A 26,534-nucleotide genomic window follows, 5' to 3' on the forward strand; every position below is an offset into this window, starting at 1 on the left:
TTTTTCTTGAGTATGAATAACATTCATATAACTAAGTAAAAATTTCTAATTAAAATTTTATTTTTTAAAATTCTTTTCAGGTTAATTTTTGAGTCATATTCTTAAAGATAAAAGAATTAGGAGCAAACGAAAAACAATTGATGCATTCTTTAAGAAAAAAGATGTTAGCAATTCAGAAATTAGAACACCTGTGGCTGTAGAAACAAATGTTAATACTTCAATGCCTGATGAACACCCCTCCAAATGTCCAAAACTTCAATTTGAAGAGATAGATCGTGATCCAGAAACACATAAACAAATATGTGAATTTCCTATCAACAAACAAGATGAAATCCGACGAGCTTATCTCATAGAAGGTCCATATCAACCTAAAAATATAGACTATCCATACAATGATGATACTCATCATCGTCGATTTCAACCTTCACGGTTTGTTTCACATAAGGATTGGTTGGAATACTCTCCTTCAATGGATGCGATATATTGTCTACCTTGCTACCTTTTTAGTAAGAAACCAATAGGTCGTCCCGGATCAGATGCATTTATTTCAACAGGTTTTAATAATTGGAAAAATGTGAAAGATGGAATGAATTGTCCTTTAATTCGTCATGTAGGGAAAGAACCAAACTCCCCACATAAAATTGCTATGAAATGTTGCGAGGATTTAAAGAACTATTCACGACATATTGACAAGCTAATTGAGAAACAAACGTTAAAAGAATTAGAGAATAATCGGTTGCAGCTCAAAACCTCAATAGAGTGTGCTCGATGACTAGCATTCCAAGCTTGTGCTTTTAGAGGTCATGATAAAAGCCTTGATTCAAAAAATAGAGTTAATTTTATTGAATTGATAAAATTTACATCAACTTTCAATGATAAAGTAGCTAGTGTTGTCTTGGAAAATGCTATAGGAAATGCCAAATATACATCACCCACAATTCAAAAGGAGATTTTGCATATTCTTGCTAGTAATGTGTGAAATGCTATTCGTAAAGAAATTGGGAATGCAAAATTTTGCATTCTTGTTGATGAAGTCCGGGATGAGTCGAAGAGAGAGCAAATGGCCATCATTTTGAGGTTTGTTGATAAAGAAGGTTTCATTAAAGAGTGTTTCTTTCATGTTGTGCATGTTAGAGACACTACTGCATTGACTTTAAAGAATGAGATATGTGCTGTCCTTTCTCGTTACAACCTCCACATTGAAAATATTCGAGATCAAGGATATGATGGGGCTAGTAACATGCGTGGTGAATGGAATGGATTACAAGCTCTTTTTCTTAAAGATTGCCCATATACTTATTATGTACATTGTATGGCTAATAGGTTGTAATTAGCTCTAGTTACAGCATCTAGAGAAGTAAAAGATGTTCATCAATTCTTTGATCATTTGGTTAATATTATCAATATTGTTGTTGGTTCTAGTAAGCGTAATGATGAATTGCAACATGCTCAAGCAGAACAAGTTGAGAATATGATTGCTTCTAATGAAATTGAGACTAGAAGAGGTGCAAACCAAATTGGTACTTTGCAACGAGCTGGAGATACTAGGTGGGGATCTCATTTTCAATCTATTTGTAGTTTGATTAAAATGTTTGATACTACTTGCAAAGCTATCAACACTATCTCTGAGGAAGGGGCTAACTATAAACAACGCGGTGATGCCGAGGGAGCTTATCAGGTATTAACATCATTTGAATTTATTTTAATCTTGCATTTGATGAAAGAGATAATGAGAATTACTAATATTCTTTGTCAAGCTTTGCAACAACATTCTCAAGACCTTTTAAATGCCATGCATTTAGTTTCAACTACAAAATCACTTATTCAAAAGTTGAGATATGATGGATGGGAGCCTTTACTTGCTAGTGTTATATCATTTTGTGAGCAACATGAAATTGATATTCCTGATATGAATGCTCGTTACACTAAAAGTCGAGGTAGATATCGTCGTCAAGATGACGATTTAACAATGGAACATCATCTTAGAATTGGCATATTTACAGTTGCAATAGACTTTCAATTGCAAGAATTGAAAAGTAGATTTTGTGAGCTAACAACGGAACTTGTCATTCTTAGTTCAGCTTTAAATCCCAAGGATGCTTTTAGATTATTCAAAATTGTTCATATATGCAATTTGGTTAAGAAATTTTATCCTCAAGATTTCACTGAACATGAACAAGAACTTTTGGAGTCTCAATTGCAACATTATGAGCTTGATGTGATAAAACATCCAGATTTTCAGAATATGAGTACAATTTCCGAGCTATGTAAGGGATTAAAAATTTCAGGAAAGTCTAAAATCTATTTTTTGATTGATAGACTTATTCGTCTTGTGTTGACCCTTCCAGTTTCTACAGCAATTACAGAACGAGCTTTCTCAGCTATGAAGTTGTTAAAAATAAGACTTCACAATAGAATGGAGGATGAGCTTTTGGCAGATAATATGATAGTTTATATAGAGAAGGAAATTGCAGGGAATTTCACTATAGAGATGATAATGGATGAATTTTATTCCATGAAAAATCGTCGCCAAGCATGATTTGATCCGATTGATGACCCGACCTGACCCGAATAATGGGAGATTTACTGAGGTTTAGTCCATGGAGCGGAGGCTTGGGCCGACAAAAAATTTTTGGCCCGTTTTGTAGCCCATTGTAAATCCTGTGCGCAGGATATAAAAGCCATTTTTTTTGTGATTAGGGTTTTGTCTTGTTGTTGTTTTTGAGAAAGAAAAACACTGTAGCCGCACATTGTAATTTTCTTTGATAATAGTAAAATCCCTGCAACTCTGTGGACGTAGGCAAATTGCCGAACCACGTAAATACTGTCTTGTGCGTGTGATTGTTTTTCTTTTGGCGTTTTGTTTTCTCTATTTTTTTGTTTCTCACAGGTTTGGAATTTCGGTTGAATTCCCAACATGTTCAAGTACATAATGATATATGAAAGTTGATAATTTTGTATCTAATAGACTTAAGAATTATATTTAGTATATCTCTGTTACAACCCAGCCCCCCAAGTATGTATTCCGGGCTACGCCCATGCATATTGGATCACTTAGTTCTCTCAAAAAAGAAAAAAAAAAAAAAAAAGCTACGTTTCCAAATAGATTCCTTTTTTTTTTAATGGCAATTTTCCAAACACGCGAATTTAGATGATAATTATTAAAATAGTATTATCTTACAAAATTTGTCACCCACTAAACCGAGTGTACCATATTGGATTGAGTATTATTATGAGTTGTTTACCAAAAAAAAAGAGTATTATTATGAGTAATAAACAGATAAATTAATAAATGATTATAACAGTAACAACCTAGGCCTGCGCGAGTAAGCCCAGACAGCCGAAGAAACTAAGTGAAAGTGAAACCGCACGGAGGGTTTTGTCGAAGAGGATCAGCCCCAGGTACTATTTATTAATCTCTTCTATTTTTTTAGTTACTTCTGTTCTTAATAATTAGCGACAAAACCTCCTCCTCGATTCATGTCTTATGCCCTCTTCGGTTCCTCCGACAGAAATCGATTTGACAAAAAAAAAATGAGAAATTACGAAACAAAAATCGAATTTTATGTTTAGTTTGGTCTCTCTTTAGATACAGCTGTGTTTGTAGTTGGGCACTAGTAGTATTCAGTTAAAGTTGATATACTTTCATGTCATACAGATTGATTTTAGAGTGTGTTTTTAATAAAAATGATGAATTTGTTAACTACTAAGGGCTACTGTTTTCATGAGAAAAGCATGAATTAGAATTACTCTCTAGTATTTTTTATTATTATTATTATTTATTTATGATTGTATTAATTATGTTTGTTTTATTTAACATAATTAGGATATGTGAAGTTTTGATGTCTTGTGTTTGTAAATGAGACCATAGTTTTTTGATAGATACCATAGGATTTGAACTTATGACATTTATTCCATGATGGACGAGACACAAATTGGTTTTTGGTTTGAGTAGGATTCGAAACCCAGTTCACTTGTTGGGGGTGGGGTTGAGAAATTTTGATTATGCCAATTGCTTTCGTTTAGAAGGAAGTATTTGAGGAGAAGGGTTTGGATTTTAGTTTCTAGTTTAAATGGCTTTAATAAAATACAAAAAGTACAAATTTTTTTATTTTAAAATCAATGGATGGATTTCAGCTTTATTAATATGTTGATTTGAAATGATTAGGTGTAAGATGTTATTCAAATTCATAATATAGGTTTTTGTGTTATGTCATGTATTGTTAAAATTCATATAAAGCGTTATATACCAGCAATTGTTCTTCATCAAATTTCTTGATTTTAAATTCTTGAGTCCAAATATAATGTGTGATTTTCCATTTCGTTAATAGTTAGTTTTTGTAGTTCCTCACTCTAAGGTTTATTTTCTTAATAGAAAGAGTTCCTCAACTTGCATGATTCTATTAGAGATCACAGAAAGTGCGTGGTGCAATTTTTGAAAGACAAAAGTAGTGAGTGGTTTTAGATACTGTTGTCAATTAGGAAATTGGATTTGTTATCATTTTTATTGGGTTACTAGAGAGCCTGCCATTTAATGGTGGTATGTTTTGGGTGTGGAGCGTGGCTTTTAATGAGAGTTCTAAACTTCCCACAAAACTTGTACAATTTGCTGATCTGTCCTGAAATTCATAATTTACAAGTTTGGCTTTAGTGTTGAGGTTTACTTGAGACAGATTGAAAGTGCTAGTATCTTAGTATTAATAAGCACGATTATCAGATTGTGGTTTGACACTCCTGGTGTTGTCACATTGGTTCTAGCATCTTCTTGCAGTACAAGAAAAGGTATTTGGATAGTCTATTGTGTTTATATGCTTCCTTGGAGAGTTTTTCTTTTCTTTTGTTTTATTAAATTTAATGTGTTTTTACAATTTTTTTTTTCATTTCATTTAGGATGTGTCTGTATCCTAAAACACATGGCAATGCACATGCCTCCACTTGCATGAGATTTTTGGATCATGTTTAGGATCTTGGGAAACAGCATCTGTTGTCTGTACTTTTGTTTGTGCCTTAACAGCTTCAGCAGGGTAGCTTTTTACAGAATTGTATGGGAGAAGAGGAAGTTGAATTACCTAATAGCCATGAGTGATGTGGTTCTCCTTTTTGTTTCTTATCCTCCAGCGCCCCCCCCCCCCCCCCGGCTGCGGCGGCGGTTCCTTATTATACTGAAGGTGGCATAGTGTAACTTTGTTGATTGTTATTCATCAAAAAAACTTTATTCATTGTTCATTCTGATAGGTTAGCCAGAGATTGCTGCCTGGTTGAATTGAGCATCAATCCAAGTTGATTATCGGGAGAAATAAATAAATAAATAAAAGAGAGCATCAATCCAAATCTAAATTGCAAAATATTGTTGTGTGTGAATTACCAGATATCTGATCTTTTTTTTTCTTTTTTCTTTTTTTTTTTTTGATTCCTAATACATATGTTTCAATTCTTGTATATCTTATATGCTAATGTTTTTGAGTTTATATGTACACTTAGCTGCACCCCATTTAGGTTATACTTTCCTAAATATTAAGTAAAATTCAAGCCTTTCAGTGATCAGCTACTTATCAAAAAAAAGCCTTTCAGTGATCAGCTGAAAATAACTCTTCATGAATAGATTTGTTCTCTGTTTTTTTTTTTTAAGTGAAGAGAATTTTTTCTCTGAAATTGTTTTATCGATACAATTGGATTAAATGTGGATGTTTGAGTGAACTTCACCCTCCAAAAGGATTGTGATACCTTAGTAGTTTGAATAGCTTACCAGATTTAGATTCACTTTTATTCTAAACATATATAACCCTTTACATCATAACAGAGGTTGTTGCTGTTGAGCTGTGTCTGTGAGGAACAGAACCATTGTTCAGCTTCGTTTCACTCTCCTTTACCTAGTGTAAGCTTTCCTTTGATACATATGAGGACTTCCCTTATAAAGAACTAGTATGTTTTGGAGTAAGAAGAAGTAATTAAGCTTAAACCAGACACCATTGTTGATATTTGATCCTTGATTCCATCTCTATTTTCTCCAATATGTGACTGCTTTAAAATTTAACAAGTTTTTATTTATGTTATTGTCAGCGACTTTAACCCATCTTCAAGTGCAGTGCTTTTACATTATGAAGTATATTTAATTTTAATTCACCAGTCTTTCAGCAATTTAAAAGAAACTATATGCTGTAAGGAACTAATAAAGAATTATTGTCCCTATTTCTGCTTTAGCATCCTGAGTTTGGTCCGTATTGAGTCTTTCTGTGCTTTCATTTCTGTTTTCTTGGTCAGTGGTCTGTTTTGGTTCTTGCTTTGTTTCTGGTTTGTCTCTGAGTGGTTTTCTGTTCTGATTGGTGGAGTCTGTTTGTGCTTACTGCCCAGCATTTGGTGTATGTGTGTTTTTTATCAATGAAATTATCATTCATAAGAGTAAATTAAAATTCGCATTTTAAATCTAAGGGTTTGGGAATGAGCTCTAGCTCACATGGCATATTCTTCATCCATGAGAAAGGAGGGGAGGGTAATGCGGCCACCAACTTAATACCCACTGGGTGTGTGATTCTTTTACCAAATTTAATCTAAAAGGATCTTTAAAGGAGCTCTTGTAATTGAATTGTATCCTTGTATATCAGAAGGTTATGTTTCTTTCTGTTTTTTGTTTGGTTAAGTAGTATATATGTTAATTACCTATCCAAAAAAGAAAACTTGTATGTCTGTTCATCTATGTGCAGAGGAGAGCAACTAATGAATCGGTAAGAAAGATTGAGTTGATTCAAGTTGAGAAAATGAAAAAGGGCAGAGGAAGTCCATAAATAACATTAGGAGTAGTAAAGAAGGACATGTCATTAAGGAATTAATAGACACTATAACATCGAATAGAATAAAATGGAGGAAAAAAAATAATGTGGCCAACTAATATGTTGAGGATACATAGCCGACCCCAAAAAATTTGTGATTAAGGCTTTGCTGTTGTTATTGTAACTGTATATGAGGAACTGATTTCTTGTCAGTGTTTATAATGTTTTACAGGGTAACATCAGTTTTCTTTTATCTTGCCTATGTCTGCAAATGGCTTCTGCTATATTCTTCTTACCCCATATTTTTTAATGGCATATGTTTCAGAGAATGAAAATTGTAGTTTCAGGCAAAGTTGCAAAAGTTGACCCATGAACCAAGGAATTTCATCATTAGTCAGGCCTCATTCCACAATGTCAACCATTACCTTTTCCCACATCCACCCTGGAAGCCTAAAATTGTGGAAATCATCAAATGTGCTCCGTATACTCAGCTTCCCTCAAGTTCGCATTAAACAAACCCAGGTTGGCTGCACAAAATTGACTCCTTGGGAATCTCCACAAGTCACATATGCTCCCACTGAGAGTGCCAGTGATAACTTCTTGAAGGAAACTAGTAATATATTTGAAACCCTTAATTCTAACAATACAGATGAAGAACCAGTTACCAACACTGAAGATGTTACTGACTCAAGTAATCAGCCAGTGGTACAGCTTCAGTTCCTCAAATGGCCAATGTGGCTTCTGGGCCCTTCTCTTCTACTTGCAACGGGCATGGTTCCGACCTTGTGGCTACCTATATCTTCCATCTTCCTTGGCCCCAACATAGCCAGTCTGCTCTCCTTGATTGGACTCGACTGCATTTTTAATCTTGGTGCAACCCTCTTTCTCCTCATGGCTGATTCTTGTGCCCGTCCAAAGCAGCCATCACAAGCTTGCAAAAGCAAAGCTCCTTTTAGTTACCAATTTTGGAACATGGTTGCAACTGTAACTGGATTTATCATCCCTTTGATGTTGCTTTATGGATCCCAAAAGGGTGTCCTCCAACCACAGCTATCTTTCATCTCATTTGCTGTTCTATTGGGTCCATACCTTCTGCTTCTATCAATACAGATTCTGACTGAGATGCTCACATGGCATTGGCAGTCACCAGTTTGGCTGGTGACCCCTGTGGTGTATGAGGCCTACCGTGTGTTGCAGCTGATGAGGGGGTTGAAGCTTGGGGCTGAACTGGGTGCACCGGCATGGACTATGCACACAATTCGTGGGTTGGTGTCCTGGTGGGTGCTGATTCTAGGTATGCAACTCATGAGGGTTGCTTGGTTTGCTGGTTTCACTTCTCGAGCTCGTCCGCAACAGTCTCCTGCTGCTGAAAGCTAGCAATATCCAGCCTCAGGGAGAACTTCGTATCTTCCCATATGGATTTTTTAGTACACAATTTGAATAAGTTGTAAATCAGAAAACATGTTCAATCACCATGTTCTCCATTTCATTCTTATTTATGGTAAGAGACATCTAGTCACATATATGTAAAGATTAGGTCATGATTTCACTAATTGTAATTAGTTTGATACTAAGGCTTGATGTTTACATCAGTCATGGGCTGTATTACGTCATAGGTGTCAACAGGTTTGTTGTATGGCTTGGTACATAAACATCAAATTGATTATGTGAATGTAATAAACTAATAATAGTGGACCTTTGGGGGAAAAAATACAGCAATATGTGAAAATATATGTACATCATGATCCAAGAAAGTGAAGTTTCCTTACAAATGGAATGTGTGCCAAGAGTAGGATGACAATTTCATCAGGGAATGTTTTTACTTTTTGTACAATTTCTTTTAAATGGATATATTCTTCAAAGGGTCCTTTTGTGCTGTTTAACTATTTTGGTCAATGGTCTATGTCAAATCATACAAACAAATCATGAGCTTGAGATTATTGTTGGACAAGTTTGTCTGAATTATGACCATGTATTTCCAAATTAATTGCCACTGCAACTTTGATGTTGCTTTTAATTATTTAAGAAATAAAAGTGGAACTTTAAAGGGTACTTTCTGCTATCATCATCACCACTTATCTGTGAGAATTCGGGACTGGTTCACATAATTTTCTGGCAAAAGAATGTATATATCATGTGCGAATATGAAAATAAAGAGTACATTGACATGATAATATATGACTTTTCTTTTTCACTATTTTAGTAGAATCATAGCGCCAAGTCATAAAGCTTAAAAATTCTTCCATTAAAGTCTCGAACAAGTGGCATACATAAGTGTTTATATATTTGCAATGATTAAACCCAAGACAGGATCTAAGCGTTGAGAAAAACAGTGTGCTTGCCCCTTTAAAATTCCAACAATTAATGGACTATCCAACATGAACACATCTAATTAGATGGACTTTGTTAATTTGCTTAAACTTTACTGATTTGTTTATTCACTTAAAACTTAAAAGTAGTGTAGAAAATAAGAGGTAAAAGTTCTTTTTTTTTTTTTTTCTTATAATATAAATAATAATATAATTTTTTTTATGGCCATAGACTTGCTGTAAATTATGTTGGCAAATGTCACATAAACATGCGAAGTCCATAAACTTATTATGTAACTATCAAATGTGTATGAAAAATTATATAAGAGGCACTACAAGCATAGATTCGTGACCTTTCATGATTCATTTGCACCATTCTTTTAGTAATGTTGCCCACTTTACATACTTTGCTATTAGATTCACCAAACCAATTATGTGAATAGTTTCACTCGTGGTTTTTATTCTGGTCAAACGTCGAATCTCTTAACAAATACCATCATGAGAATCAATTAAACAAGTAACTTTACCTTCATTTTTTTTTTCTTTTCCTTTTCCTTTCAGGGTCAAAACTCAAAATGAAGTAACTCATCAACATTCCATTATTTCTATTTGAAGTTACGTTGAAGTAATTTTAATCAAGCCAGTCTGTCTGTCTACAAATACTTCACTTGCATTATTATATATATGCCTCATCTTGGCTTGTACATAATGTCATAATGATAAGAATGAGGTCAACATCTAGTTCTCCTCATCTACTCAGTTTAATCAATCTATAAAAAAAATAAAAATTGATAGCATAATAGGAGGAGGAGAATTTGAACATTCGTAGTAAAAAAGAGGAGAATTTATTTTTTGGATAGTACACTAAAAAGTGTCAATTGAGTTACAAGACTCTTAACTCAACTCGACTTACCCAAAAACTAATCAACCCACAAATTAATGACGTTGTTCTTAGGATCGCACTATGGATTAGAACCATTATCCCTATTAATCATGACAATAAATTTTCAAAAAACCCCTTTAGAAGAAAAGGATTCAGAAAATCATTCCTCAAAACAGTTTATAAAGATTCTTTATAAAGAGGGGGAAAAAGTTTTCCAAACAGAAAAAACCAAAAAACAAAAGTACTTCTTTCTCTTGAAAAATATATTCAATAATTTAAGTATAGTAGAATTAGTAATGGACATCACACCAATATTCATATAATTTCTTATTTCATAAATATTAACTGCACAACAAATGTGTTGATGCTCTAACTAAAACCCAAAAGGAATTTTAAGCATGAGCATGATTTAGTAATTTTTTATGAACCCCTACAGATGTTACTTTATTATTATCTTTAGACATTTTGGGCATGTACTTGTAGCTATGTTCCTATGAAAATCCTTTGTTACCAAAAAAAAAAAAAGTCTGGCCCATCAAGAAGCACCTGATGATATACTTTTTGAAGAAGATTCTAGAACTTTCATGGTTCTTAATTTACTGTCCAAATAAATCCAAATCAAACTATTTTCTTTTGGCCTCTTCCCGCTGGCTGGCATATAAACTCAACCTTATAATTGCATTGTCTTTGGAACTTGGGACATATTAATCAGACTCATTCAGGTGTCGTCATTGAAACACAGAGAAGGGTATGAGTGGGATTATAATGAATCGTAGCAAAACTTTGTTGAAGTTTTAAGTTATTATGTAGATTGTAGAACAATTTACTTCTAATTTATTTTATTTTATGGGTACTTCTAAAGATTTATGACTATATTATATATTATAGTCGTAGGAACGTTTTACTGAAATCACCAAATGATATGATAACTAATAATACATTTTCAACAAACATGTTGGAGAATTTTAAAAGATTGTTTATAATCGTGACTATTGCCCATATATGCCCATGGGAACCTATTAATTCATAAGTCACAAAAGTGTTGGCTTTTAAATTTTTTCTTTCTTTCCTTTTTTACAAAGTGTGTTGGCTTTAACATTGCATCACAATAAGTCAATTAATAAATAAAAATTGAACTACACATTAGGGTTCGTTTATTTCCGTTATTTAAATAACAGTTTTCAGTGTTTAAACAACATTACACGTATTTTCACACATTTTTTCACCCACACATATTTTTAAAAAATATAAATAACATTACTAGAATAACATGAATGAGCTCTCCTATATATAACTAGCATATATTTTCAAACCAAAACTATTTAGATTCTTTTGAAGCACATTGAATACGTTACAATTACAATTTTTATCAATAATCTCATGAATATTGCGCTTAAGGATTGACTCAAAAACATTAACACCATATTACATATATATATATATATATATATATATACATATACATATATATATATATATAACATTACTACAAATACAATTTATATATATATATAGAGAGAGAGAGAGAGAGGAACCTATTAATTCATGAGTCACAAGAGTTTTGGCTTTTAACTAAAAATATTTTTGCATGTGTGTGTGTGTGTTTTTTTTTTGTCAATGTATGAAGTTCTCTTTTTATTAAATTTTGTATAATGTAAGTCTTTTAAGGATCACCCTTAAAAAAATTCTTGGAACTGCCACTGTTGTTAGCTTAGGTAAATGTAACCCTCAAAAGAGTAGTGTTCCAACTTAGATAAAAGGAGGAATTCTTGTTTAAAATGAACTAGTTATGACCATCATGATGAACAGCCATGAGGAATGAACATGAGGAGAAATGAAAAGCAAAAGGGTGGGGAGTGTGCTAGCGAAGGCAGTGAGGTAGCTCTAAGGCTTTGCTTGGAAGTTCATAATGGAATGGAATGGAATAATAATAAGGGAATGGAAAGGAATTGAATGTATTTAAGTAAGAGAAATGAATGGAATGGAATTAAGTAACCTTGATTGGATGTTTTAAAATAAAGGAATGGAAATGAATGGAATGTAAGTAATCTTGTTTGGGAGCAACATGAAAGGAATGGAACGGAATGGAATCATTTTATGACAATATTACTATTAGACCCCTATTTTAAAATAAAGAGTTTAATATACAGGGGTATTTTGGAAGTTTTAGTAAAGAAATCATTAAATCTAATTCTATTCCCTTCAATTCCTCCTAATTTCGGGGGAATGAAAATTTGAGATTTTAAGGGAATAGAAAGAAATGAGTGTTCCCTCCTACCCATTCCATTCCCTCCATTAAAACTCCCAAACAAGGGAATTGAAGAATATTTTAAATTGATTCCTTTCCATTCTATGCCATTCCCTCCTCCCAAGCGAAGCCTAAGGGACTGAGCCCAAAACTTGAATGACATCTTTAAAAAGTGAGCACCTAGTACCGTATCCTCCTTCCTTCTTCTCCTCCCATAAATGAGGAGATGAAAAACCTATTTATAGTGAACAAAGAAAAAGAAGAGATATAATTAATGATAGATCAATAAGATAAGTGATACAAGATCCAAACAATACGTGTTACTTGCAAGGTTTTCAGACCCGGACCATTCATTGAACTGTAAAAGGGAGAGGTTTAAAGTTTTTGAAGTCGAACCGAGATCGAACCGAAGTCGAACCATGATAATGTCATAATTAATTTAATAATTAATTAAAGCCTAAATATAGAATTTAAATTTATAAAACTAGCAAAATTGGCTAATATATCTATATATGTAAGGGAAATTTAATGATTTTTAAGCATATATTTAATAATTAAATAAGAAAGTTAATAAAATAAAATAATAACAATGAAAACATTAAAATTTATGATTAATTTTTGAAGTAAAGTTGAATATCTTTGAAGGATTTTAATTATAATTTTTTTTATTTCTTGTAAGAGATGGATAATTTAATTAAGTAGAATAAAATTGTGTTAAGTTGTTTTTATTAAAAATAAATAAAATTGTTAAGGGGTTAGATTGCACGGTTCTTGCCACCGGTTCATGTGGTCCAACCCCGGTTTTAGGGGTTCACGGAATTGCCACATATGCTCGGTTCTTTATACTTAAAAAACCGATTTTTATCCCAGTTCTCGATTTTTATGGTCCGACCTTCCTGTCCAGTCCGGTTTTGAGAACTATGGTTACTTGATAAAATGTGCATAGCAGCAACATTTGTTAGGTCACGATTAAGGTGCTAAGCTCCTTAATTTATTCTACTGTCCTCTCTCGCTGATCAATCCAAACGGGCCATTATACTGAGCACCTTTGTGTCAAATCCTTTGCTTCAATCCCTTCAACCCACAATACTCATAATGTTCCCTATTAAGTTGCATTTGAGTAACCATGACCACCTTGTTTAAAGCTGTCTTCCTCCGTAGGTACGGACCTTGGTTTAAAGTTGTCTTCCTCCGAGGTTGCCTTGGTTTTTGGGGGAGCATTCCATAAAGGCCACCTTGTTTTCATATCCAATGCCGAAGAAGAAAAAAAACCAGTGTTAAAGCACAAGTATGGACCATCTTGGGAGGACTTAGGTGGTCATATATAGACTGCACATGTATACGTGGAGTCGTTTTCTTAAAGGCTTGTCATGCCCCAACTTTGACTAAAAGTGCCTTAGATATAACCATTTTATGATCCTTTGAACTTTTCCTTTAGGTCAAGATATACATGGATCTATTGGTGGTGTCATGCAATTAGGTGAAGAGTTTGTTACCATTTCCGTCATGACACCTTGAATCGGCTTCATTAGTTATAACAGGATAAGAACCATGTGTGGTACATACAATAGAGTAGTGAAGGTAGCCTAGCAAGACCTGTTTGTGCATCAACAAACTTCATGGAAAAAATAATAATAATAAAATGAATTAAACTCTTAAAATTTTAGTTTCTAGTTTAGAACTTCTCCTGAAATGTTGGTTAGTTTGTAAACAGATTCAGTTATTTAAGAACAACTTGGGTTTATTTCCAGAGGAAAAAAAAAAAAAAAAAACTTTTTAATGTTCGTTTATTTAACAAATGAGACAACTCATGCCTAAGTTTAAGCTTAAACTATAAACTAGCCAGACTCAAACATAATGTTGTATTCGTAAACAAGCTCGTGATTATGTGCACAAGTTCACATTTTTTTTATTGATAAATTTAATAGTTAATTTTATAGTAAATTGAGCAATAAGTTGTAAGTATATTAATGATTTACATATTCTATTTTTGGGTAAAAATTATTATTTAATTTTATATAAGAAAAATTTTATATTTAATTAACATTATTTAAAGTTTAAACTCAAATTTTATCATTGATTATTAGCCAAAATATTTGTAAATGAGTAAAAAAAATTAGTCATGATATTTATTATAAATGGAAAAAGAATAAGGTTATGTTTGGTAACAGTTTTGTTTTCTATTTTCAAAAAAAAAATTTGGAGAATATAAAGAAAAAACAATTTTATTGTATTTTTGAAATAAAAAACATGTTTGGTTAGTTGAAATTAAAAAAAATAGTTTTTTAAAGAAAAAAATAAAAAATATTAAAATATGTTGTTACTAGGATTTGAATTTTAATGCTAACTCATTAAATGAGACTGATTTATTAAATTAAATGCGTATTTTCATTGACTTTTGAAAATTAGAAACTGAAAAACAATTTTTTGCATATTTTCAGTTTCTTTCACAAATTGAGTTTTGAGAATAGTTTTTATTTTTTAGTCTATTTTGAGTTACCAAATAAGTTTTTTAGTTTCAAAAATAAAAAATTGTTTTTAAAAACAGAAAATAAGAGGAAAAAACAGTTACCAAACATATCCTTCGTCAATTAGCTTGACAACAAGCTCGAACTTGTTTAATGAATATTAAAAATAAAAATAACTAAATTTGATATGTAATATAATGTGGTGATAAGTTTAAACTTAACTCATGTTTGAAATAAAATTAAATAAAAATTTTCTTAATTTTTAATCATTTTTTTTTTTTTTAGAAACACCCACATATGAGAGAAGGGAATGAGATAAGAGAATACATTCATACGTCAATACCAAACCAATTTACTATCTTAATTCCTAAAAATAATTTTTACATTAAAAAAATATACATTTATGCATGCTCTACGTCATAGGTTCCAGTTAACTTAAGTGATAAAATCTCTTGAATTGACACCATAAATTAAAACTATCTCTAAAAATAAAAAAATAAAAATTCTAAATTCCCTTTTCCAAATATCTTATAAAAAAAACCAAAAAAAAAAAAAAGGTCCAAAGTCAAACATCTCCCAAAAAAAAATATTATTTGGTAAGAAAAAAATGAAGTGAAAAGACAAAAGAGCCCCCCATAATTGGAACCTGATGAAGCGTACAAAGGGGTACCGGTGGCAACAACGATCCCAGACCAAAGACAGACAAATACAGCACTGTCCCACGTAACGTTGTTGTTTTGCTTTTGCATCGTTCTCTCTCTCTCTCTCTCTATCAAATTCGAACTTCCATTTCTCTCTCTCTCTCTCTTCATCACCGGTAAACCGCTTTCTATCTTTCTCCGGCGGTCTCTCTCCGATCGCCTCGGGATGAGTACCGGCGACCTTCTCAGCATCGAGCCTCAAGAGCTCCAATTCCCTTGTAAGCTTTCCCAAATTCAAATTTTCATTTTTTTTTTCCTCTCTTTATTTTTGCTTTTACAAAGTAGAAATTTTTTTTTTTCTGCTTTCAGATCCGTGCTTTTGTTTTCTGTGTTTCTAATTGTTTCCTTTTGTTTTTGTTTCATGAACAAAAATAATAATAATTATTATTATTACAAAGTTGAGCCGAGGAAGCAGATCTCGTGCTCTTTGCAACTGTTCAATAAGACCGATGACTATGTGGCTTTCAAGGTACTACACTAATACTACTTCATAATTCACTTTCGAATTTCCAATTTTTTGAACACCTTTTGTGGTTTTTGAAGTGGGTTTTTTGTTATTTGTGTTCTGGGTATTTGTAATATTGATTTTTGTGAAAATTTGGATATGGGTTTGTATGATATATAGGTGAAGACTACAAATCCAAAGAAGTACTGTGTGAGACCCAACACTGGAATTGTGATGCCCAAGTCTTCCTGTGATGTTACAGGTCTCTCTCTCTCTCGCTCTAATAATTACTTGAATTTTGTGCTTAATACATGTTATTTTTTAACTAGTTTATGCTTAGTCATAGTTTCTCTTTTATTAATTTTCAGCTTTAGAACTATTGTTGTCACCAATATTATGTGCTTGAGTGATGTATCTTTGAAATTCATATATGTTGCAGTTACAATGCAAGCTCAAAAGGAGGTACCGCCGGATATGCAATGCAGGGACAAGTTCTTGCTCCAAAGCGTGGTGGCGAGTCCCGGAGCTGCTGCAAAAGATATAACCCCAGAAATGGTACTAATATAAAAAATGATACAATCTCTTATGTGGGTTTTTTCTTTGTTGGTTGTTGTAGTAGTAGTAGTTTAAAGTGGGAAAATATATAGATTAAGGAAATGGTTTTTTTTTGTTGTTGCCTTTTAGTTTAATAAGGAGTCAGGGCATCATGTCGAGGAGAGCAAATTAAGGGTTGTCTATGTTGCTCCCCCACGACCACCATCGCCAGTTCATGAAGGATCAGAAGAGGGGTCTTCGCCTAGGGCTTCAGTATCTGATAACGGGAACATTAATACTTCTGAATTTACAACTGTGAGTATTTGATGGATCAGTGTGTGAATTCAAAAAAGGGTTTAAGTTTTGTTTAAGAGAAAAAAGGTGATTTTGTTTTAGTCATATTGTGTTTTAGTTTGATTGATTTTGTATACATGTGATTGTGCTTGTAGGTGACATCACGAGCTTTCGCGGCGCGACCAGAGCCTCAAGATAACTCATCCGAGGTAATTATACTCATCTTTTTCATTTTGAAATAGTTTGTATTTTCAGTAAGTGGTTGTCTGGTTGAATTTAGTGGTCTGTTTGGTGGTTGGTCATAAATTAAACTAAGATTGTGTAATTATTTGAGTGGTTCACGCTTCCATTTGTTTATTTGGTACAGTTTAATAAGTGACACAATGTTTGACTTTTGAAAGCTAACAAGTCAACGTTTATTTAATCACAATCTTGGATTTGAGGAATTTTCTTTCACTAAACGGTCAATAAGTGGGAAAAATTCCATCTGGAGTTGTGAACTTTGTTATTCTTGAGTAGATTGACCTACAGTTAAACAAGCAAAAATAGGGTCCACTAAATTCAATATCTATTTGATTGCTAGAGAATTTAGGGAGGAAAAAAGGAAGAAGAGATATAGAGATCCTGATCTTAGATGCATGATTGTGTGGGAGCCGAGAAAGCAGCAAACTTTCACTAACCTGAGTTTATGAAAAAAAGAATTGGTTTGGTTGGAATAAGTTTTAAAACACACTAAATTAATACTAAATTTTATTTTTTTTTTGTTGTTTCTTTTATTAGTTTCCTCATGAAATAAATGGAGATTATTTCTTTTCAATTTTTTAGAGAATTTATATTAAAATACAAAATTCTTTGATATCCATCACTTTGTCATTTATAAGATATTCTTCAACCATGAACATTGGTCTTGTTTAGCTTATACCTGATAATTTCTATCTAGTGAACTGTTTCTTTGGGAAACTTTCATATATATGTTCTCTCTTTAGTTATGCATACATCTAAACACAAACACATACATTTTTCTTTAATCTCTGGCTTTGGGCTTTCTGGTATTGACTTCATCCTAAAGGCAAACAAAATAAGGAAGGATATAAATTCTTCTTTTTGGGAAAAATATGTTTCCTTCTAATTTTTGATGTAGTTATTGATGTACTTAGTGTAAATTCCCAGCACCAAAGTCAAAGAGACTCTCCTTTAAATATCCCCCCCCCCCCCCCACCCCACCCCCCAAGCGCCAAAAAAAAATACCAACCACCAATTGACACAGGACAGAAGACATTTTTTATAGTTCTTTCCATAAGCCCTTCTTTTCTATTGTAAACCAAAGGTGTGATATTTCTATAAAACAGCTTCTTAAAGCCTTCCTCTTGTTCTATTCATTTTCTGATGTGCAATATCTATAGTATGACAACTTCATATGATGTTCCGGCTTTGCACAGTCAATATAGTACAAATCTAAATTTTGTCTTAAGGGAAATGATCGGGATTGTTGTAGACTGTCTTATGCTTCACATTCTTGTTAATTGCTAGTTTGTGTATCTAAAATAGTTAACGACATCGAAAGCCTTTTTATTAATTTTTTTAATAGCTTTTTAATGTTATTATACAATGACTGATAAACATCTTGAAGCTAATCTATGAATTGCAATTTACATATTTATATGCCGGCATATGTACATACATATAGATATAGATATATATATATATATATATATATATATCATTAAATCTTATGAATAGCTATGTATGTTTATAAACATTGTCAGGAAAAACTCAGTCCAGGGCAGCTGATGATATTAAATCTGACCATATATTTGTCATCATTAATTTCATTAGTTATACCCCTTATGATTGGTGTAGTTGAGGGAAATATTCTTTCTTTCTCGATAAGAACTTTTTTTTTTGGGGGGATAAGTTCTTGCTCAATAGGAACTTGAACATTGGTTATCTCCATCTGAGACTTCCTCCAATGTCCAATGTGAGAAATGCATTACGTGAAATGAGGAAATTACTTCCTGGATTTAGTTTGAATAGAACAATAAATCCTCAAATAATGTCAAATCTCCTTGCTTCTCGCATCATTTTCAAGCATTCATTCCCCCTTTACAGACCATATTCTCCCTTTACCTTGTTATCTTGTTTTAAATATACCAATTTGTCAAAAAATCTTGTTTTTAATATACCTGATTTCCTATTTTAAGTGACCTTATGCCTAATTTCCATCTTAAGTCAGGTGGCAGTTCAAATCCCTCTTCTTCTTGTTCCACCTGACCACTTGTATTCAGCTTATTGATGTCGTTGTAAGCCACTTTTACCAGTCAGGTCCACTTAACCAGTTATTCATGGCCTGGCCGGTTATTTAAGTAAGCCAGCTGGGCAGTTTATGTCATACATTATTCATTGAACAATGACTCCACCCATTGAATCAGCTTACATGACCATATAGAGGAAATCTGCTATCGTACTGAGAATCTCTTAGGCATTTAACTGATTTACACCATCCATTGGCTCCTTTTAAGATTTTGCTTAATCATTAAATTTGAGTGAACTTGCCGCCACCAGCAGCAGTCTGTAATTGTTTTCCAATTCTGCATTTTGGATCCAAAAGACTAATTGCAACATGCATTTTGCTTGAAATGAAAATTAAAAAAATTTGGAATAGAACAAGAAGAAATTGAGCTTGTAATGCCATGAAATCATGTCTTCTTGGATTTTTTTCTTTCCTTAAAGTTTTGGCCACTAATGAAAGGGCCTTCTTTCAACATGTCAATGAAACTTGACTGTTATTTTAACTTGTATGGGCAGTACTTTTAGCCATCCATTTAGAAATTAGCTATTTATTAAAATTTACTAGACTGGTGTACTAGAGGTTGTTTCTTAATTATGGAGAACTTGGTGGATCAATTTCTAGGATATTGATTGTACTTCTTGGTACTTATGTTTATATTTGTAATTCCAGACAAAGGCTCTCATTTCAAAGCTGACCGAGGAGAAAAGTTCTGCTATTCAGCAAAATAACAAACTTCAGCAAGAACTGGTAACGGATTTTGTATTTCAAATTATTTCATTTTTGTTATTGAAACGCTTCTGAAGCAAATTTGTATTTTCTAGATATATGCTTAGTGAAAGAGATAACAGGCACAAGACAAGCTGAAACAAGTCATTTGAATTAATGTTTAACCATAAACAAAGCCCATAACTAAATTTTCCTTTGGTATGGCTTAAATTTTGTGGCTTATCTGGCTTATTTTTTGAAGTGGGGATTGAATAAACAGTACCTGGGAAAAAATGATACTATAAAAGTTTGTACTTGATAAGCCAAATAGACTGACTTTAAGCTAGAACAGATGCTAATACTTATAACTTCTGTTTTGAGTTCTCTTGCTCCAATTTTTGGAAAAAATCAACATATATATTAGTCTTATTAGATGACTTAATATACCCTGTTGTGATGAATTGGAAGAATTTATTTGGTGTTTAAATGCTTCTGAAAATAACTGATTTATGATTTTATTTATTGTTATAACAAACAGAATTAGAGTTCCTTTCAGATCATCTACTGGTAAAAATCTAGAAAAGCATAGGTATAATTTGAACTACTGCTGAATTTCTGCATGCAAGCCATTCATCAAATCCAGTATTTCTTCACACTCTTTGTTACATGCTAGAAAGTTTTTATCAGATAAAATATTCCCAAGTTGTGAAATTCTTTAAATTTGAATTAGAGAATACTGCTGAGGGCTGATTTGAGTGATTTTCTTGAAATCATTGTTAGAAACTCCCTGTGTACTGGAGCAGTTGTATTATGGCTCTTCCTAGTTTATCTTTGCTTGGGAAAGGGAGGGAGAGAGAGAACCTAGCAGTCTCGTCAAATATACGAAGTCTTTTCAAAGGTGTTACACTTGTTTGGGGTGGGTGGGTGGGTGGGTGGGAGGAGTTTAAAGAAAATTTACTTTCATTTGCATCTCGTCTGTTTTTTTAGAGGATATAGTGGGAGATTTCATACAATGAGTAATCTATACTCAGTTTCCTTCACAATGAAAAGCGTGCAATTAATGCAACTTTGAAAGTTGAAAATTATTCCATATTTTTGTATGTTGCTCAGATAAAAATGGTCTCGTATGTTTGTTGTATTTTCATCCAATTAGAGGGACATCTTATTTATGCAGTAACGGTGGCAAATTGTGAGTTCTGACCCATAATAACTAAGGGGTCATCCAGTAAGCAATCAGAGATATATTGTAAACCTAGATAAGTTGATGGCCAAAGTAACAATAACCTTATAATTGCAAATTTTATGCATAGTAGTTGTATACATTCTAGTTTAGTGCCAGGTTGATGTGGCAGCACAATATTGATATCGATTACCATGCAAGAAATTATTGCAACCTTATTAAAGGATATGACTGACTTTGATACTTGTGCAGGAGCTCTTGAGGCGTGAAGCCAACAAAAGCCGCGGTGGTGGTATCCCACTTATATTTGTGCTTCTTGTCGGCTTGATTGGCATCATTTTGGGGTATTTTCTGAAGAAGACATGACGAAATTGAGTTTATCTTTTATTCCTTTTCTGTTAGCCCATGAAGTGAGAAACAAAATGTAGAAAGCCAGAAAAAAACCAGATGTGTGACTGATTAGCATAAGCTCTTGTTTGTTGTATTTACCAACCTGTGTTGACACTAGGAGTATTTGAAATTTGTGGTCAGTCGGGGGGAACTTTTGTTCATTGTATTAGCAGTTTCTGAGGTTAGAGAACATGGTTAAGGGGTTTTATCGGTTTTTTAATTGCCCTAGTAAAACTCCAAATTATTCATTGTGTGGCCCTTTTTTTCATGAATGTCTTTTCATGTTAACCTCTTCTCTTCCCTTTTCAATGTGTTGAATAACTAATGGTGTTTAACTGAGGTATTCAAGTAAAAACTAGTAGAATTTCCTTGTAATTGAGGTTTCATGTGGGAATACGTTGCATGATTGGTGGTTGGAAAAAGAGAGCTTCATTTTTAACATTTAATGTCGGGATAACGGTTCTGTTTTGGTTTTGGAGGGGTTTGTTTTTGTTCTTATTCTATTTGAAAATAATTTTTTTTAGTTGCAATAGGTCTTAACCGTCCAAGGCTTGATCATGGGTATTGAGTTAAGTGTTTTTCTTGTTTTTTAATAATTCAATAGTTGGAGGAGGAAGGATTTAAATCCTAAACGTTTCTATTGAAACCTTCAACATTAGAAGGTAGAAGAGTTACGCAAAAACTGAATTAGGACTTAATGTGAGCATTAACCCAAATTGACAAATGAAGCAAGTTGGGCCAAGTTAAACCCAGTTCATGGGAGGCAATGCAAATTCTTATTTATATTGCTCTCTGCGTCAGGTTTTAGTGTCTTACCAATTGTCCAACCATTAATCTTAAAAAATTTTCCGAATCAAATGATATCTAGAAGGCTATGGTAAAAATTGAATGATAATCAAGAGGCTACTTTTCCAAGTCTTGTATCCCATTTCCACTTACCCTTACTGGGCCAAATGATGGAAATGATATAAATATATCAGCATTGGGCTCATTCTTAGAGTTCACTTTACTGATTTAGGAGAAACCACAGATGTTGGAGTCTTTTGCGGTCACAGCTTGGTACATTTGGACTCACCGGAACAATTCTCGGCTAAATGAATGTCTGATTCCTTTGGATAGAGTGGTTAAGTCGGCCTCAAACTATCTTCAACTCTTTCAACAAAGGCAAATCATTAAGCCGAAATTGAAGGCATGTTCAGGTAAGAAAACTTATATTCCTCCTACGGATTCTTATAAAAGAAACTTCGATGGGAATTGGTATGGTTATTTGAAACTCTGCTAGTGAGATTATTGCAGCTATGTTAGAGAAAATTCCAATGCCTCCCTTTATGGTTATACTGGAATCTCTAGCAACTAGAAGAGATGTTTTATTTACACATGAAGTAGGAATAACTCAATCTTCTTTTTAAAGAGGATTTTGAGATTGTTATAAGCTCTCTCCTCTTCTGACCATTTACTTAGAGACATTTTATTTTTTGTTAGCTCATTGAAAAGTTTTTCTTTTTCCTATACTGTTAGGAAATGTAATACTTTTGCACATACCTTAACTGGAAAAGCAAAATTATCTTTTCCCCTATTCGTTTGGATGGAGTCTATTTCTCCATTTATTTTCTATGATTGCAGCTGATTAACTAGCTAATTAATAATATACTCGATGTATTTTTCCTCAAAAAAAGTAAGTGTTAATTTGAATATATCAAGTTGATACATTATAAATTTATTAAATTATTAACAATTTATTACTTTTCAACAAATATCAACTTAATTTGAAAAATCAAGGAAAATAAGTCAAATAAAAATTTTCAGAAATTATACATAAACCATATCCTCAAAAACATAGATATTTGGAAAACCTTTTTAATTGTACAAAGGAAAGTAATAGAATTTAGTATTGTTGGAAGGTGATAGTTGTGAAAATATGTTTTCAATGTAATTAAAACTACAATGACTGAATTCAAAAGAAATTATGAAAAAAATTAGCATTTAACTATGGATCATCTAAATAATGAATAAACATATGTTTATAAATTCAAATTCTTTAATGGTGTCAAAGGACTAGTATGTTTTATTCATTAGAGCTAAAAAGGGAAAGTATGTATATATGATTCAAAAATTATGTTTTATGATCTAAAACACATAAACATAAATAAACAGTATCAATTTAATTAAAATATATATGAAAAAATGGCATATATGTATATTGTTTCTTAAATATTTGTCACTTGTTTTTCCTAATAAAAAAACTAGTTTGAGAAATTTTTTGCAATCTTATGCTTAGTATTTTATTATGGTTATATTCTTAATTACCTGTTGGGTAAGATTCAAAAAAAAATTACCTGTTGGGTATGGGAACACATCAATTTATATCAATGGAAACATATTTCCTCCAATAACGACTATGAGGCTGTGTAACTACAATAACAACATGTTCTTGCATACTGAAATTTCGATTATTGAAATATTTATTATAATTCAAGTTGTGCCTAAAATGGGAGGACTAATTAAGGATAGTCTATTAACTAGGAGAATAAGGGTTTAAGATATTGAAGAGTATTTTGCTTGACTTGGGACTAAAAAATCATAGCCACTTATACCAACTTGGGATAAAAATTGTGTAGCGATCAAGGAGACCATGACCACTCTGCCTTGGATTTTTTTCCTCCAAAAGTAGCATATATAATTCATAATTATTATTATCATTTAATCACATGATGTGACATAAGCTGCAACAATTGTAGGTTCAATAGTATACTTGGTCTTGAAATTACGGATTTGGGTGGTTACGATTTAGTAAAATTCAAACTCTATGCCAGTCTATTAAGTATTTTTGGCTAGATTGCAAACTTCATTTTGGTAGACTTAGTTGGTTGTAGGAAGATTTTAATTTGTTTTCTATCAACCTTGACAATGTAAAAACTTGTCACCTTATGAATTTTTAAATTATTATAGTTTTGGTGATCATGGATGTATTTTCGTGTTTTTTTTAAATTATTAGAGAAATTTTGTTTGTTATAATTGTCATTTTCTTGACATTATTCCCAAGTTAAATCTTAAAAATTTTGGGAACAAAAATACTCTCCTTCGAAGAACCCCATTATTCTCAAGTTAAATCTTAAATTTTCCAAATGCAATTTAATTTTTTTTGTCCCATGTATAAACATATGTATATACATTTTGAAAATATGAACCCCATTTTCTTTACATTAGAGTGCCTAACAAACCAAAAAGTAAGAAACTATGTACATATGCACCATGGTTTATAAATACCTTGAGGGAGGGGATTTTGACAAAAGGATTTACGATAATCTATTTCCAGAACTAGAGGAACCTAGTGGTGTTGACAGTTGGACCTACAAGATAACAAGGTTCAAAGTTTTTGAGGTTGACTTGGCCCTTAGGTGGAGTGGAAGGAGTTGAAGAGTTTGGATAATTGCATATACTTTATTGATATTATGTTGATTCATAGGTCAATACCTAGTGGATATGGGCATATATTACATATCATCTACTATATATTATTATATTAATAAAGTTAAGCTTAGTCGTGGTTGCGTCAAGTGGATATATTGTTTAATTACCAAGTGGTTGCATTAATTTACAATAATTTTTTTTAAATAAAAAAACAAAAGCTTAATCGTTTCCATCAAATTTTCCATCAAATTTTCTTCCACTGTTTAATTAATTCTTTGGATAGACACAAAAACTTAATTGTTGATATCAACTTTTTCTTTCTTTCTTTTTTTATTTTTTTATTATTTTTAATACAATATCTTTATCAACAAATTTAAGTGTTAATTTATCTAATTTTAAAATCTTCACTTGACACACGTGGAAAAGTTCAAGTTTTAAGAGTTTGAGGGGGTTTTTTTTTCCCTTGAATTAAGAGTTTGAGTTTGAATTTAGTCTGAAGGAATATATTGCATGATTGGTGGTTAAATAAAGAGAGCTTCATTTTTAACCTTTAATGTGGGGAAAATGGTTTTCTGTTTTAGTTGAGGATGAATTTTTTTTTTTTTTTTTTGTTCTTATTCTATCTTAAGATGATTTTTTTTTAGTTGAGATTTAGGTTTCAACTTTCCAAAGGCTTGATCATGGGTATTGAGTTAGGATTTTTTATTTTTTATTTTTTATAATTCAATAATTGGAGAATGGGAGATTTGAATTCTAAATGTTTCTATTGAAATCATTAAGAAGTGTCAATTGAGTTACAAGAATTTTGGCAAGAATTGAGTTAGGACATGATTTGAGCTTTAACTAAAATCGACCAGTGGAGCAAGTTGGGTAAAGCTAAACCCAGTTCCAACTAATTGAACTTATAACGAGCCCTTATTTATGAGCAAGGTCATGTCAAGCTCAAGCTGAGTTTGATTATGGCCTTGGGAAATTGGAAGTGATTGAAATTTTTTTAAAGTGCATCCAAGCATGGTTTTAAAAACCAAACCGGGCATAGAACCATTTTTTTTTAATTTCCGGTTCAACCTCGGTTTTTGACCGATTTTGGCCGGTTTTGGAGCTTTTAATCGAACCGGTTTTTGACCGGTTTTGGTCGGTTTTGGAGCTTTTAATCGAACCGAATTGGCTCCCAATTCCCGGTTGAACCGGTCGGACTGACCAGTCTAGTCCGGTTCTTAAAACAGTGATCCAAGCCATCAATTTCACGGGGTACAATGCAAATTCACACGTTTATATTGCTCTCTGCTTCAGGTTTTACCAGTTGTCCAATCATTAACTTCAACAAATTTGCCAAATCAAATGATATTGGGAAATGTTAACCAATGCCATAGAGCATTGATTTATGAACTATTTTTAAAAATATTTTATAGAAAAAGAATAGAACAATTAATTTTGTTTTATATTTCTTATGAAAGTGGTGTCAAAATTTTTCTAATATGGTTTATTAAAAATTGCAAACCAATGATGTTTAATAAGCTATAGCTAAAAATCGAATGATAATCAAGAGGCTACTTGTTCCAAGTCTTGTTTCATGCATCCGATTTCCACTCACCCTCATTGGGCCAAATGATGGAAATGATCCAAATTGCTCATGGAAAAAACAGATTCCAGTCCACCGTGCCCCTAGAATTGGGATTTTTTTTCCCCCTAACTTGTAATGCTAGCAATTTTTTAGTCTTTTAACCCTGGCATTTTGAATGACATTTTATTTTTGTCTAATATGATGTTTTTCAAACACTTTCGAGCACCCCTCAGAGCTAATTGAATCTAATTAGACACATGGTTAACACATTGACTGATATTCTAGTCTTCGAATGTGTTTATTTATGTCTTTATGTTTCAACTCATGCTTTCAAATCGATGAATG

The 26,534-nt window shown here is 32.4% G+C and overlaps 3 protein-coding genes across 4 annotated transcripts; all 3 read left to right on the forward strand.

Moving 5' to 3' along the window:
• The first annotated feature begins 1,060 nt into the window (after positions 1–1,060).
• On the forward strand, positions 1,061–2,539 carry LOC115985161 (zinc finger MYM-type protein 1-like). Its single transcript, XM_031108126.1, has 2 exons — positions 1,061–1,323; positions 1,423–2,539. Exons 1-2 carry the CDS (start codon positions 1,061–1,063, stop codon positions 2,537–2,539), a joined length of 1,380 nt encoding a protein of 459 aa, XP_030963986.1.
• A 741-nt stretch (positions 2,540–3,280) lies between these two features.
• Positions 3,281–8,571, forward strand: LOC115986880. 2 transcript variants are annotated; one of them, XM_031110240.1, is made up of 3 exons: positions 3,281–3,402; positions 5,801–5,875; positions 7,093–8,571. In XM_031110240.1, the coding sequence occupies exon 3, from the start codon at positions 7,137–7,139 to the stop codon at positions 8,142–8,144; it is 1,008 nt and encodes a 335-aa protein (XP_030966100.1). In that variant the 5' UTR covers positions 3,281–3,402; positions 5,801–5,875; positions 7,093–7,136; the 3' UTR covers positions 8,145–8,571. The 2 variants fall into 2 exon arrangements, with proteins under 2 accessions (XP_030966100.1, XP_030966099.1); XM_031110239.1 differs by lacking the exon at positions 5,801–5,875.
• A 6,810-nt stretch (positions 8,572–15,381) lies between these two features.
• Positions 15,382–21,486, forward strand: LOC115987254 (vesicle-associated protein 1-2). The gene is made up of 8 exons (XM_031110762.1): positions 15,382–15,594; positions 15,775–15,845; positions 16,002–16,083; positions 16,261–16,376; positions 16,506–16,670; positions 16,805–16,858; positions 19,609–19,686; positions 21,077–21,486. Exons 1-8 carry the CDS (start codon positions 15,543–15,545, stop codon positions 21,188–21,190), a joined length of 732 nt encoding a protein of 243 aa, XP_030966622.1. The 5' UTR covers positions 15,382–15,542; the 3' UTR covers positions 21,191–21,486.
• The last annotated feature ends 5,048 nt before the right edge of the window (positions 21,487–26,534 follow it).

The sequence above is a fragment of the Quercus lobata genome, chromosome 4, assembly GCF_001633185.2.
Source record: "Quercus lobata isolate SW786 chromosome 4, ValleyOak3.0 Primary Assembly, whole genome shotgun sequence".
In the NCBI taxonomy this organism is placed as follows: domain Eukaryota; kingdom Viridiplantae; phylum Streptophyta; class Magnoliopsida; order Fagales; family Fagaceae; genus Quercus; species Quercus lobata.